Source organism: Phascolarctos cinereus, unplaced genomic scaffold (assembly GCF_003287225.1).
Source record: "Phascolarctos cinereus isolate Bilbo 61053 unplaced genomic scaffold, phaCin_HiC Scaffold_7;HRSCAF=346, whole genome shotgun sequence".
NCBI lineage: Eukaryota > Metazoa > Chordata > Mammalia > Diprotodontia > Phascolarctidae > Phascolarctos > Phascolarctos cinereus.
In genome coordinates this window covers 43,802,740-43,817,898 of record NW_027556180.1, presented here as the reverse complement: position 1 = coordinate 43,817,898, position 15,159 = coordinate 43,802,740, and the positions used below count along the sequence as shown (strand labels likewise).

The following is a 15,159-nucleotide window of genomic DNA, read 5'->3' as shown; positions in this document are numbered from 1 at the left end:
TAGTATGAATATAAGCTTGATAAATACAGTTATATGCAAAGTACTTAAATTGAAGGTACTGTGAGAAGGAGGACACTCGTGGATGGCGAACCAGAAAAGGCTTCATGCACAAAATGGTGTCTGGGCTTCATCTTAAAGAAAGAGAAAGACTTAAAGGAAGATTGGCTGACCTTGGAATCAAGAAGATCTGGATTCAAATCCAGTTTCAGACATTTACTAGCTGTAATATTCTGGGCAGGCCACTTCATCTCTCTGGGCCTCGGTTTCCTCATATGTAAAATGGGAGAAATAATACCTGCAGCACCTAAATCACAAGGTATATCATCAGACAAAGTGTTCAGAGTGCTAGGGAAATGTAAATTGGTGTTATCATTATCATTTACCACCATGAGTGTCTCATTTCCTAGACTCTCCTACCAGACCGATGATTGGCTTGGAGGAAACCCCAAAGCCAAACCTCAGCTTCTCCCCTGAGCCCTCCCCACTGCCGCTGTGCACTGCTCCCTGGAGACTAACCCTGTCTTTCTGCTTGTCCTACCAGATCCTGAAGCTAAGGAGAAGGACATCACCAGGCGCTTTTCCCTCGCCTCCTCCCTTGGCACCACAGTGCCCACCCCCACTGGCCTTACCAAAGGTACTGGATGCCCCCTCCTGTCCTTATCCTGCCAACTATATTCCCCAGCACAGTGTCTCCGTGGCAGGGCTGCTAAGCTGGTGGTGAGAGATGCAGATGGATGGATGGATGGATGGATAGATGGATGGATAGATGGATGGGTGGATGGATGATTGGATGGATAGATGGAGAGATAGAGAGATAGTTGCATATATAGGTGAATGGATAGATATCGATATATAATTACATAGATAAATGACAAATGGATAGAAAGAGATAGGCAATTACTAGCTAGATAGGTGATAAATGATAGAAGATAGATAGATGACTGATAATTGCTTGTTGGCTGACAGATATGTAAACAGACTGATGTGTAAATAAATGATAGCTCTTTAGACAGATGATACAGGTAGAAAGAACATTTATTGAGCACTGCTCTGTGTTGGACATTATGCTCAGACATAGAGAGATGAGAGATGGAGCATTTATTGAATGCTTATGTTCCGCTGCTGTGCTAAGCTTTAGGTGCAAATAAGACATTTCCTGCCCTGAGGAGCTTACATTCCAAAGCGGACCTGAAAAGGTGGGAGGGGAAGGGGAGTTGGTAGAGAGACTTGTGGGTAGAAATTCAGTGGCAATGTCTGAGAGGCCCGACCTAGAGAGGGGTGAATGAGAGCCTACTCGTTTTCTTAGAAACCCTTCAGAGGGCTTAGGCTGATTCCACCATCAGAGGTGGGGAATCTGTAGTCTCAAGGCCCTTTGACTGAATCCAAACTTCACCGAATAAATCCCCTTAATAAAAGAATTTGTTCTGTAAAACTTGGACTCAAACAAAGGCCGCACCCAAGGAGCCCTGCACCATTAATAGAAAGCTCACCTGCAGTTCTAGCCAGCAGTAGGTTTACTGCCTGGCTGCCAAACCCACCCCCTCCCCATCTCTGAACAAAGGGTCTCCGCAAGTACAGAGAGAATGTGATGTGAGAGAACACTGGCACTGAAGTCAGAGGATCCAGGTTCTAATACTGGCTCTGCCCTCTTAAAGCAGAAGTGACCTTGGTCAAGTCATTCCCCCCTCTGGGCCTCAGTTTCCTTATCTGTGAAATGATGGGAGTTAGACTAAATCTGACAACCTCTGAGGCTCCTTCCAGGTCTAGATTTAAGCTCCTGCACATGTGACTTTGGACAAGCTCCTTCACCATCGTGGACCTCAGCTTCTTCCTCTGTAAAATCAAGGGGTTGGATTACACTGGCCTCTGTGGTCCCCTCCAGCCCTGGAACAAAGATTCCCCCCTCCCCTGGTCCAACATTCTGAGGACACTGACCTTAAGCTGCAGCCCCAGCTCTGCTCCGTCCTTGATGGTGGCAGGGGGTGAGATTTTTGCCTGGCCAATCTGTAAAATCAGGCTAGTGATGTCTCCTTGCACTTCCCTTTGTCTCCAGGCAGGCAGTTAAACTTGCAAATGTCTCTGTCGTGTCCTCAGGACTCCATACTGAGAGGCTTTGAGATGGGAATGAAATCACAAGCATCCTTGACTTCACAAGCATCTAATTTACTAGCCTGCCCAATTTACTTCCTCCCTAGTCCTGAGTCCTCTTGCCAGCTCTGTACTCATACCAGACAGGATCCTCATATGGAGAAGTCAAGTCAACAAGCATTTATCCAGCCCCTACTATGTGCCAAGTGGGCAGCCAGGTGGGCTGGAGTCAGGAGGACCTGAGTTCAAATTCAACTTCAGACTCTTACTAGCTGTGTGACCCTGGGCAAGTCACTTAACCCTGTTTGCCTCAGTTTCCTCCTCTGTAAAATGATCTGGAGAAGGAAATGGCAAACCACTCCAGTACCTTTGCCAAGAAAACCTCAAATGGGAACACAAAAAGTCGGACATGACTGAAATGACTGAGCAACAGAAATAGTCCCTTGCCCTCAAGGAGCTCACAGTCAAATGGGAGAGATAGCATACAAATAGCTATGTACAAAATAAGATATATTCAGGATAAGTTGGAGATAATCTCCAAAAGAAGGCTTCTTGCCGAGGATGGGACTTTGGCTAAGACCCAAAGGAAGCCAAGAAAACCAGGAAGGAGAAGCAAGGAAGGAAAGAGTTTCAGGTATGGGAGACTGAAAAAGGCCCAGATAAACATGACTGAAAGAGGATCATGTCCGAAATGAGGAAATAACCAGCAGCCAGGCCCTCTTCGTAAGTCGGAGGCTTCTGGTCCAGTAAGAGGCTCTTCCTGGGGCTGAAAGAACTTGTAGTGGTTAGAAGTGACCTGCTGGTAGAGGTGAGGAGAGGATATTCTAAGCAGGAGGGAAGGGCCTTCTCATGGTATAGAGGTAGGCATGGGATGCCAAGTTCATTGGTCAGCTTGACTGAATTGTATAGGAAGTTAAATGTGAAGAGGAGAGGTCCCAGGACTAGGGAGCAGGAGCTGGGTGATGGTCTAGCTGAGGAAGCTGAGAAGGAGCAGTCAGAAAGATAGAAGGAGAATCACAACGTCAGGAGATGTGGTCTATAATCTTGGCTTGAGTCTGGTAGAATGCTTAGCCTCCACCTCCATCCCAGGGGTGCTGTGGGGACCCAGAAACTTAGGATGCCTCCCCACTCTGTCTGACCAGAAATACAGGATAATATACATAGGCACCCTCTTGTACTGAAATTCTTCTGCATCCTTAAACTTCATACAGGTCCTCTCGGTCCTGCGGTTAAAGTCAAGAGACATGAAATAAAGAGTGACCCAACACCACTTGGGTTTGAAGGTACATGCATGATATACTGCATGAAGCCTCCCCACCCTTTCCTGTGCCCTGAGGATCAGCTGAGGAATGTGCATGTGCCTTCTTTCCTTGTCAGCCGGTCATAGCAAGCTCTGGGATGGGTGATGGACATCTGGGTGCCTCCAAATGATCATGCCTGCTCTGTGCGGATGGTGGGGAGGGAGGAGGAAGGGGCTGCGTGTTTTGTGCTGGATTTCTGATATTTTTCTTTCATTCACTTGTGTGCTGAGTTGGAAACTTTCCAACGAACTGGTCAACCTCAGGGTCTGCCCACCTGGCATTCTCATGAGCTGGAAAGTTGTTCTCATTTCAGATAAGACCATAGTGTAGATCAATGCCATCTCATTCTTTAATAGGGAGTTGGCTGGGGTGCAGGCAGGGTTGGTAGGCGGCAGAGGCTGAGTGGATGGTACTAATTCCTCCGAAGTATTGTAACTTGGGAGCTGTGTTCGAGAAGCATTCAGTGCCCACCACCCTCCTTAAACTCCAATGTACTCATGTACAAAGAGTCATCCCGGTCTCCATTTGTCTGCTTTCACCAAACCCCCATCCCTCCCACCAGAGTGGCAGAGATCCCTTATACCTCACCCTACCTTATGACCTGCTGGTAGAGGTGAGGAGGGGGTATTCTGAGCAGGAGGGAAGGGCCCTCCTGGTTGAGGAGAGAGTGCCCACTGGACCATCTGCTTACCGACATTTATAGGGCTCTTTCAAGCCTAGATGAGGAGCTTGTTAACTCACCATTCTCCGACCTCTTGTTTGATACTTTTGTGTCCCAAGTATAACTGTGCATTGAAACTGAGTGAAGCAGCTCGCGTCGAAGCACCTTCTCTGCGTCAGGCACTGTGCTACACGCTGGGGAGACAAAGAAAGGTCAAACAAAACAGAACACAAATGGAATAAAAGCCTCGCTTCCCTGATTGAAGCTGATGCGAAGGGTAGACAGAGACAGAGTCTGCATTTGTGCTGATCTGTTGACTTAAAATGGTCCCACTGGGCCATCTAGCTGACAGAAGTGGGAAGGGCCAAAAGTAAAGCAGGGCGTGATTTCTTTCCCCACCACCCCACCCCAGACCTAGATCTGCTTATAAAGCTTTTCTTAATTGGTCAAATTTGAGTTCACTGGTTTGGTATTGGTAAGCTTCAGCACCCCAGATTGTTAGTATCGCAATCCAAAATACCTGAACCTTGTGAAGCGTATGTGGCTTTGTCTAGAGTGAAAGTAGGTCAAGGAGAGAGAAAGACAGAGAACACTGCTTCTATTTGCCACCGTTGTGTATTCTGAGGTCAGTGTTTACCACCTAACACCTTGCCTTGTTTCTCCGCCCATTGCTGTTTGTGTTGGTGAATGCCCCAGAGCTGGGAAGGCCTGGCATTTTTTTTGTTTGCTAGTTTGTTTTAGCACGTGTCTGGAAGTTGGGAGGGATCATCCTCCTTCCCCTACCCACCTTTCCAGGAAGCAAACTCGATTTTAAAAGTTGGTGTGGCACAGGAGCTTGTGAATTTGTACTTGGTTTTCTGGGGGTTTGTTTCTTTTTCTTTTCTTTCTTTCTTTTTTTCCTGAAGGATTTCCATTACAAACAAAGTCTACTTCCTGTCTCAGATGCTTTTGAGAATTCCATCCTGGCCCAGGCCAAATGCAGTGGCAGGCCCACAAGAACGGTACCCAGATCTGCCTCCCAGACAGGTAAGAGCTCCTGTCTCCTCTCCGGCTCTTTATCCTCTTTCTCTCAGTGAGCTCATAGTAGACCCAACCCCCATGTCTTTGCAGATGCCACCCAGATCCCCATACCCAGGCCTCATCCCTCTGCCATAGATCTGTCCCTACATTACCGTTTGCCAGCTGACTGCCCCAAGTGCTCCTTAAGCTCCATGTGTACAAAATTGAACTCCTTATCTTTCCTCCTGCTAACTTCTCTGTGTCCATCAAGGGCTCCATCCCTCAGGTGAAAACAGAGGCATCATCCTTGGCTCTTCATTCGTTCTCACCCCCATATTCGATCAGTTGTCCAGTCTTATTGATTCTACCTCCTCGACCCCTCAGCATCCATCCTTTTCTCAGTCAGTCAATCAATAAACATTTATTAAACACCACCTATTAGCACCACTAGCACCTGATGCTATAGGGATAAAAATGTAAAACAGAGATGGTCCTTGCCCCCAAGGGGCTCCTGTTCTGCTAGAAGGAGACAGCATGTTCACAGATGAGTGCATACAGAATCCACACAAAATAAGCAAATCTAGGATGGAAGGAAGCAAGAAAGCCTCTGGAAGGGGATGGTTCTTGGGCTAAGCAACTGAAGGGATCTAGGGGGATAGTTCAGGCTGGCGTCAACTCTTCCCCGTCTTGTTGCGCTAACCTTCTAAATGGTCTCCCTGACCCTCTTTTCTCCAATGCTTCTTCCATGCAACCACTAAAATGAGACTCTCTCCATGTCACTCCCCCACTAGGGAAGTTTCCATGGCTCCCTGTGGCATCCAGGACAAAATGCAAATGCCTTTGTTTGACATTTATAGCCCTTCACAGTCTGCCCCTAGCCTACCTATCCAGGCTGATCACTCCTCTTGCCACACTCCATACTCCAGCCAAATTGGACTATGCAGTATTCCATCTCTCCCATTCTTGGAACGTCCCCCTTCCTCACCTGTGCCTCTTGGAGCCCGGAGCACCCTTCAAGGCTCAGCTCAACTGCTTTCACTTGCAAGGGGCCTGTCCTGATTTCCCTGGTAGTTATTGTATGTCCTCCGCCCCTCAACATCCCATCCAAATCAATCCTGTTCTCCATTTTTTATGTATTCTAATTTTGCTTATCTGTGAACAGGTTGTATCCAGTAGAGGGTAAGCTACTTGAGGGCAAAAACTAGAGTACCTAGTGTTGTTAAGGGCTTAATATCCACAAGCAATTATTAAGTGTTTACTATGTGCCAAGCTAGGTGGCTTCATAGTACACAGAGCACTGTGCCTGAAGTCAGGAACACTCCTCTTCCTGAGTTCAAATCTGGCCTCAGACACTTAGTGGCTGTGTGACCCTGGGCAAGTCACTTAACCTTGTTTGCCGCAATTTCCTCATCTGTAAAATGAGCTGGAGAAGGAAAGGGCAAACCACTCCAGATGGGGTCACAAAGAGTCAGACACAACTCAGCAACAGCACAAGAGAGTTTGGGGCAGGCTAGGTGGATTCTAGAACTGTCAGCATAGAGATTGTAATTAAATCCATGGGAGCTGATGAAATGACCAAATGTAGCAACATGGAGGGAGAAGAGAAGAGGGCCCAGGACAGAACCTTGAGACTCTTAGAGCGCGTGGTCTGGAAGAGATCTAGCAAAGAAACAGAGAAGGAGCAGTCAGATAGGGTAGGAAAACAAGCAGGAGAGATCTGTGTTCTTAGAGAGAAGAGGGCGTCAAGGAGGAGAGAGGGATCAGCAGTGTGAGAGGCTGCAGAGAGGTTGAGCAGAATGCCTTCCTGTAAGATGGAGACTCAGAGAAAGAGAGGTGGTGTGTTCCTCCTTTCTTCTTATAGGCTCGTCGGAACCGTCCTCAAATTTTAAAACCCAAGTCAAGCCCCGTTCCCTGGGTGAAGTCTTCTCACCCCTCACAGTGGTCATAGTGTAGTGGTCTCTCAATTCTTGGAGGAGTGACAGAGACAGAGAGACAGAGGGAGACAGAGAGAGAGAGAGAGAGAGAGAGAGAGAGAGAGAGAGAGAGAGAGAGAGAGAGAGAGAGAGAGAGAGAGAGATCAGAAGAATGCATGGGCTGGCTATGATTTGGTCCAACTTCTTTTTGATATTTCAGATTGTGACAGAAATTGGCTCTTAGGGAGTGGAACTACATGCTGGCCAGCCTGCTGCTGGCCGGGGCTCTGCTAGGTGACCCCCCTGCAAGCTCTCTGACTTAATTCTTCACTTTGCTTTCTTTTGCCAAGGCTGGCCCAGCAGGCAACTTCCTTCTCTGGACACTTTTGAGGATTTTGAAGTCATTCCCTCCAGTACAGATGAGCTCTCCAACTCTTCAGACATGGAAGAAGACACCAGCACCCATAATGTAATATTTTGCTCTCTTTCTTTTTCTTATATTCTTCATCACCTATCCTCCCTCCCTTCTTTCCTTCTCTTCCTTCCTTCTTCCTCCCTCTGTTCCTTCCTTATTTCCCTCCTTCATACCTCCCTCTCTCTCTCCATTATTTCCTTCCCCCTCCCTCCTTCCCTCCATTCTTTCTTTCTTCTTCCTTTCTTCCTCTCCTCCCTTCCTTCTTCCCTCCCTCCCTTCTTCCCTCTCTTCCTCCCTCCCTCCCTCCCACTTTCCCGTCCTTCTTTCCTCTCACTCTTTCTCTCCCTTCCTCGCCTTCCTTCCTTCCTTCCTTCCTTCCTTCCTTCCTTCCTTCCTTCTCTCTTCTTTTTCTTGTCTCCTCTCTGTATACCTGTAACTGTCCATCTCTCTTTTGTGCTAACTCAAAAGCACTTAAACAAGAGCTTGACAGGCCCCATTTGTCCACCCTGTCTCGGGAACCAGACAGAATTGGGTGGAAGACTATGATCTCTTTGCAATGACTGGTGTTGGCCTTGGAGTCAGGAAGACCTGAGTTCAAATCCTACCTCTGACATTTACTAGTTGTGTGACCCTGGGCAAGTCAGTTTACCTCTTTAAGACTTAGTTTGTTCACTTGTTAAAAAAAAAATGGGGAGTGGAAGAAGGCTTCAGGGATATCTGCCAGCCCTATTGTGAGGTTCCTGTGAGATGACAGCTCAGCTTTGTAAGCCTTCAAGGGCTCTAGGAATGTCAGTCCCTATTACTAGTCTTGATGTTTTTACTAGTGATGAAGTTATGATCACGCTCAGACAACTCTAGAGGACTGATGTCTACCTGGTGGATTATGGGCCAGCTCGGACCCTGACTTTTTGAGGGATCAAGAAAGCAGGGCCCAGGGCAGCTAGGTGGCATAGTGGAAAGGGGCAACTAGGTGGCGCAGTGGACAGAGCACCAGCCCTGGATTCAGGAGGACCTGAGTTCAAATCCGGCTTCAGACACATAACACTTACTAGCTATGTGACCTTAGGCAAGTCACTTAACCCCATTGCCTGTCCTAAAAAAAAAAAAAGAAAGAAAGCAGGGCCCAGCCACCATTAGAAACTGCCTTCCCTGGTGGAGTTGGCATCCCAAGACTTTAACCAGCCTGATGAATGAATGCTATCCTAGCCCAGTCCCTCAAACACTCCCTTTTTGAGTCATACATAACCTCAGGTTCTTAGGGTCATACACTCTTGGAGCTAAAGGAATCTCTGTTCCTCATTTCACCCATTGGGCAACTGAGGCCCAGAGAAGGGGATTGGCTTGCCCAAGGCCAACCAGGTGGTAAAGCTCGAGTAGCCCCACACCCCTTGATTCATCAGCACCCGAAGCCGGTGCTCCCATCATTCCCCCTACCAAACTTCCTCTTAGCCTCCAGGATGCCACAGGTGTGAGGCAGCACAGGAAGGCTGCGCTTTATTCAGGGTGTCAGGACATCTGAGCCTGGCTCATCTGTGTCCTCCAGCAAGTGATCCTACTGCTCTGAGTCATCTCCCCCAGCTGTACGATGGAGGCGTGGCGCCAGCAGCCTTCCCAAACGCCCAGAGCACAGAATGTCCGGAAGGGAGAGGTTGAGCAGGATGACTGGATGGAACTCTATTCTGTTCAGCAGAACGCCCCCCCCTTCTGGACGTCTGTTCTCTGTCCCCTTCAGCTGCCACCCTACACATACATAACCTATAGCAACAGCCTCCTGCTTGGTCCTGTGCCTCACATTCCTCCCCACTCCAATCCATCCTCCATTCAGCCACAAATGTGATTTTCCTAAAGCACAGGTTGAACTATGTTACCTCCCTACTTGATTAACTCCAGGGCTTCTTGTTACTTCCAGAATCAAATGTCAGATCCTCTTTTTAGCTTCTAAGTCATTCACCACCTGGCCCTTTCCTACCTTTCCAGCTATGTGGGCAGGGTGCTGGGGTCACAGACTTGGGGGTAGAATAGCACACATTAAGCCTGCCCGGGAAGGCTGATTCTGAAGGGCTTTGAAAGCAGAGTAGTTAATATCGTATCCAAGGCCACAGGAGCCTCCCCATGAGCCTGAGCGGGGCGTGAGCAGAGCAGCACTTCAAGAATATCCATTTGTTAGATGGTGGAGAATAAATTGGAGAGAATCTGAGCTGGGAGGGAGCTCGGGGACTGTCTAGTCCAGGGGTGGGAACCTGCAGCCTCCAGGCCACATGTGGCCCTCTAGGTCCTCGATGTAGCCCTTTGGCTGAATCCAAACTTCACAGAACAATCCCTTTAATAAAAGGATAAACTTATAAAACTTGGACTCAGCCAAAAGGCCGCACCCAAAGGTCTAGAAGGCCACATGTGGCCTTGAGGCCCATAGAGACAAGGTGACTTATCCAAGGGCACAGAATAAGTGCTAATAAGTGGCAAAAACATAATTTGAACTTGAGTGCCCCCAAATCCAAATCCATAATGTAAGATTTTTGTTCTCTTTCTTTCCACTACATCACACAGACAGATTGGATGCATGAGTGTACAGACCTTTCCCTCGGGATGTTCAGAATCTAGTCACTTACACAGGGCTGAGTGTTGGAACGTGTGTTGTTTTTACAAGTCTATTTTGTGATAGATAAGAGGGGAGCACCTACAAGATTGAATGTGCCATTTAAATCTTTTTTTTAATTTGAGGTCTATTTCAAATGGCCTAAGAGAGCTTGGTCTATTAAAAAAAAAAAGACAGTGAAACCTTTTTTCTCGAGTCCAGAATCCTTTCAGAAATAACCTTCCTTCCCCCCCATACTGCAACGCTGGATTTTGACCTCCCAAGATTTCTTGAAGGTTTGTGTGTGGTGCTCTTTATCACTCAGTGACAGTGTACCCCTTCATGATCAAAGTCGGGGCAGCTTTGCCAGTGTGGAACCCTGCCTGCGCCAGATCAGAGCCGACCCCTCCAAAAACAGCAGCTGACTCCCTGCTTCCCTCACCCAGCTTCGACCCTCCTTCTTCCCTCCCTCTTCTGCCAGAAATAAAATAATGATTTTCTTCCACTTGCCTTGACCAGAATGTTTTCTATATTGGTATCTTAGAAATTCTTTTTTTTTTTGGGGGGGGGAAGGAGGAAGGAAGGCAGAGTAGTGAAGGACAACCAACACAGAGTGACATGGTCAAAGGCTTACGGGCAGCAGGGACCCTATTGCACATTTAGTTTGACCCCTCTCTTTTTATAGACAAGGAAACTGGCCCCAGGAGTGGATTAACTTGCCCAGGGCCACGTGGGTAATAATTAGCAAAGCCAGGATTTGAACCCAGCTCCTCTGACTCCAAATTCAACATTTTTTCTATCGTTCCATGCCTTGTCATTTGTCCCAGGCCTGAGGAAGAGTTTTATACCTCCATATCCAGAGTTTCCCCTGTCCTATAAATCAGGTCCTGAATGGATAGAAGAAAGAATCCATGTCACTGGCTATTCCCTCCAATGAGGAGCCCCAGCTCTGAGTTCAGGAAGACCAGATGCAGCCTTGGGGAGCCTGGCCCCTCAAAAGGGAGAGCTGAACTTTCTTCTCATTCTAAAGCTCATTGATCCCACCCTGGAGTTAGGGGAAACATCTCTACTATTCATGTAGTAGATGTGGCTCATGTCTAGGGTCTTTTCCAAAAAAAATTAATAGGATCCCTTCTAGGAAGGGGACTCGGTGTACAAAGTAGTTTTCAGGCGTGGAGAAGATAGCTGTTTATTTATCCACCACCAAAAGAAATGTTCAAAGCACAAAACACTCAAAATTGTGCATTAACAAGTACTTACAGCATGAAATAAAAAGTCATCACCCTATCATAGCTGCCTGCCCTCCCCACTGTCAGGAGGGACAGGCAACTTTGGAGGAATTGTTAAATGGACATCTCAATGAGCTTTATCAATCCTTTCAACATCAACTTCCTCCTAGAAGTGATCACATTCTCTCTGACAAGTCCTTGTGGAAATTCTTTCCTGCTGAGCATCTATCACACCAACCTCTCAAAGTCAGCAGGTTACCATCAGGGCTGGAAATATCCCTTTCTCACAGTTGATGATCAGTGACCCGAGCTCAAGAAAAACACAGCAGAAGGGATGTTGAGGTCTGCTCTCAAGCTCACCGAGGCATATTGTTGCTGCCATCTATGTGAAGCCACCAAGAGATGCTGTTGTGGGGCGAGAGAGGAAAGAAATCCACTTTTCCCCCCTTATTGGAGGTCCAAGGGGAAGCTGGCAATGGTGGTGTTCTAACAGAGGTTATCTCAGAAAGAGATTTTTTTCAATTTTTTTTTTGTTTTAATAGCTCTTACATCAAATTTGGTGAGCATCTCCTCCTAGCTTGGTCACCAATCATTTTTGACACAGCCTCCAATCACAGGAACATGCAGGGATTAAGCAGGACCCGGCAGTCGTGTATGTCCCTTCAGCAAGAGGCCAGAGCTTGTGTCCACACCCACAGACCCAGGGCCCAAGCTGTGGTTCCCACAGAACCGTGAGATTCTTCCCTTTTCTCATTACTGTCTTGTTCCTCTTCCTTATTAAGTGACCCATCGATGGGGCTTCCGTTCACACCCGCCTCTGAGCCACTCGGGTGTCCTGTTTTGGGTTGAGTAACTGCCCTCTGAGGTGAACTGTTCCTTTCCTTCCAGGTGTCTGGCCTTTTCCGAGTAGAGGGCAGTTATGAAACCCGCTCCCCGGATTCTCTCACCCTGGAGGATGGTGACTTGGTGCAGTTTGTACAGGAGGGAGAAAATGGACAGTGGTGAGTATGGAGACATGAAAGGTGATGAGGAGGAGGAAGAGGGCGAGCATATATTTTTTTTAATTCTCTGATTCCCTAATTTCTTTTTGGCATTTCAGGTTAGTAAAGAAATTGGTTTCTGAGAAAAGTGACTGGGTGCCCTCCAGTCTTCTGCATCCTGCAGGTATAGATGGTGACCAGGTTTACAAAAATAGTAACATAGGTAAGTACCGGGCAGGAAGCAGGATGCAGCGCATAAGGTGGTCAACATGCCTCAGGAGAGACCCAAGTTTGAATTCCATCTCCCACACTTACTAGCTATACGACCTTGGCCAAACCAATTTAACCTATCTGAGCCTCCATTTTGCCATCTGTAAAATGGGGATAATAAGGAAAGAAATAAGCACTTATTAAGCACCTACTATGTGCCAGGCACTGTGTTAAGCACTTTGCAACCATTATGTCATTTGGTTTTCACAATAACCCCATTTTACAGTTGAGGAAACTGAGGCAAACAGCCATTAAGTGACTTGTCCAGGGCCACACAGCTAGTCTGAGGCTAGATATGAAGTCGGATCTTCCTGAATCTGGGCCCAGTGCTCTACCCACTGTTCCACCTAGCTGCCCTGGATGACAGTATCTTGGATTATGTGCCTCACCGGGTGATTTTCAGGGGATCGGATGAGACAACGTACATCGTATGAGGTACATAATGGGATAGTGCACGTAAGGGCTCTTTGGAGCTCTTAAAGCGTCAACGTAAAGCCTGCTGTTATTATTTTGGGCGAGTGAATGAAAAAGTATTCTCAAGCTCGTACTGTGTATTTAATGAGCGGTGATAATATGTATAGAGCAGGGGTCATCGGGTGAGGGCGTTCCAGCCTGGGAAGACAGTCACCGTGGGATTGAAGGGCCTACTGTGTGCCTTGTCTTAGGGACACAGAGACAGTGAGATGGTCTCTGCCCTCAAGGAGAGATGGCGGGATCTTGGATCTAGAGCCGGGGAGGAGCTTCGAGCTCACCTAGCCCAACCCCGTCATTTTGCAGATGAGGAAGGGGAGGCTCAAGTGAAGTGACTTGTTCAAGGTCACAGAGCTGGGAAGCGTCCCAGGCAGGATTCAAACCCGGATCTTACTCCTGAACCATTTTTCCGTCCACTGTCCCTCACTGTCTCTCAGCCTACACATACACGCCCACACGTGGTTGTAATTACACATGTGGGCACACACATACACACATATATGGTTATAATTACACACACGGTTATAAGTACACGTGTGGGCGCACGCACACATATATACATATGTGGTTATAGCTACATGCATGCACATGTGTGGTTGTAATTACATGCACACACACATATGTACACATATATATGGTTATAATTACACACCCGCACGCACATATACTCTTTAAGCTCAGAAGTTTGAGCTCACTGGGAGATCTCATTTGGAGATCAATGCTGCTATGGTTCTACCACATTTCATGGAGAACAGAGACAGAACTTTTCAGTTAAATACAGACTCAGGAAGGGAAAGAGTGCCATAAAAAACCCCTGTATCCCCAAAGCCCTTGTATGTAATAGGTGCTTAATACATGTTTCTTGAATTTGAACACGTTGCCAGATCAAATCGATCACCTGACTTCAAGCAGTGTTTCTTTAAGCTAATGCAAACAGATTAGAGATTTGGTCCTGTCTTTATGTTGAATCCTAGAATTCAACTAGTTTTAGTTAGAACTGAAAAGGGCCTCAGTAATTATCTAATCTAACCCCCTCATTTGACAAATCAACTGATGAACATTTATTAAGCACCTCCTGTGTTCTGTGTTCTGGGGTTGGGAACGGAACCTGTCGTTTGCTTGCTTCATGGGAACTCCCAGATGAGGAAATTCCCTCCTCCACTGCAGAGCCCTACCTCTTGGCAGCATACAGTCCGAAGTAATTGACTGGAGGGCTCGGGTTCGATGACTTGCCTGGGATTATACATCCAGGATGTGGTAGAAGCAGGATTTGAATCTGGGTCTTCCAAGGTCAGCTTTGCTGTAGTGTTGGACATTTTGTATTAAAAGCAAGAGTGAAGCAAGTCCCTGCTTTCAAGGAAGTTATGTTCTAGCAAGGGAAACAACATGTATGTATGTATTCAGGTATATGCAAAACATAAATGGATGGTAATTGGCTTGTAGACACTCAGAAAGGCCAGTCACTTAGTCAAGAAGCATTTATTAAGTGCCAGGAACTGGGCTAAGCCCTAGGGATACAAATAGAGGCAAACGACAGTGCCTGCCCTCAAGGAGCTCACAATCTAGTGGAAGAGACAACAAGTGAGTGCAAACGAGCTATGGACAGGATAAATAGGAAAAATTAAGAGATATGAGGCACTGGAACTTAGAGACATTGGGAAAGGCTTCCTGGAGAGGATGGAATTTGAGTGAGGACTTCTAGGAAGTCAAGAGGTGGCAATGAGGAGGGAGAGTACATGGGGGACAGCCAGGGAAAATGCCCACAGCTGAGAGATGGAGTGTCTGAGATGGTATTTGTAAAAAAAAAATGTTTAGCACAGTGCCTGGCACGTAGTAGATACCATATTAACTTCTTATTCCCTTGTTCATGTTCGTGTTCACCGGCAAGGGAAGCAGCATCACTGGCAGTCAAAGGACTAGCTGAAGGTTGTATGCCACACAACCCCCAGAGATGAGTCCCTGCCATATCCACCCTCCCGCCTGAGGGTCCACCTGTCGCCCAGCAGTGCGGAAACACTGGCCCTTCCCAGCCAGCAGCTTCAATGGTCAAACTCTCCAAATGTCATTCAGTAATGGAGGATCCTTTATACTGGGAGCTCTTAACCTTTTTTTGTGTGTTATGGACCTCTTTGGAAGTCTAGTGTTGGCTGCAGACCCCTTCTCAGAGTAATGGTTTTGTATGTATAAAGCAAAATATATAGATTTCCAAAGGAAACCCATCACATTAAAATGAATTCTTTTGTTTTTTTCCCATCCA

At 47.1% G+C, this 15,159-nt stretch overlaps 1 protein-coding gene and 1 long non-coding RNA gene across 12 annotated transcripts in view; one reads left to right on the top strand and one right to left on the bottom strand.

Moving 5' to 3' along the window:
* Nucleotides 1-15,159, top strand: part of MCF2L2 (MCF.2 cell line derived transforming sequence-like 2) — a 362,380-nt gene that overhangs the window by 342,375 nt on the left and 4,846 nt on the right. For 4 of the 11 annotated variants that reach the window (XM_078147600.1, XM_078147599.1, XM_078147602.1 and 1 more), the window contains 4 exons: nt 542-634; nt 3,300-3,371; nt 4,993-5,076; nt 7,313-10,457. In XM_078147600.1, the coding sequence (XP_078003726.1) occupies nt 542-634; nt 3,300-3,371; nt 4,993-5,076; nt 7,313-7,923 (860 nt within the window). In that variant the 3' untranslated portion in view covers nt 7,924-10,457. Of the gene's footprint in view, nt 1-541; nt 635-3,299; nt 3,372-4,992; nt 5,077-7,312; nt 10,458-12,069; nt 12,183-12,280; nt 12,385-15,159 lie in introns of those variants that run through there. The other 7 variants (XM_020980835.2, XM_078147605.1, XM_078147604.1 and 4 more) reach the window with 5 other exon arrangements.
* On the bottom strand, nt 1,018-4,368 carry LOC144454849 (uncharacterized). The gene is made up of 2 exons (XR_013483411.1): nt 4,131-4,368; nt 1,018-2,111 (listed from the first exon to the last, which is right to left on the bottom strand). It is a non-coding gene; the product is annotated as an uncharacterized LOC144454849 (long non-coding RNA).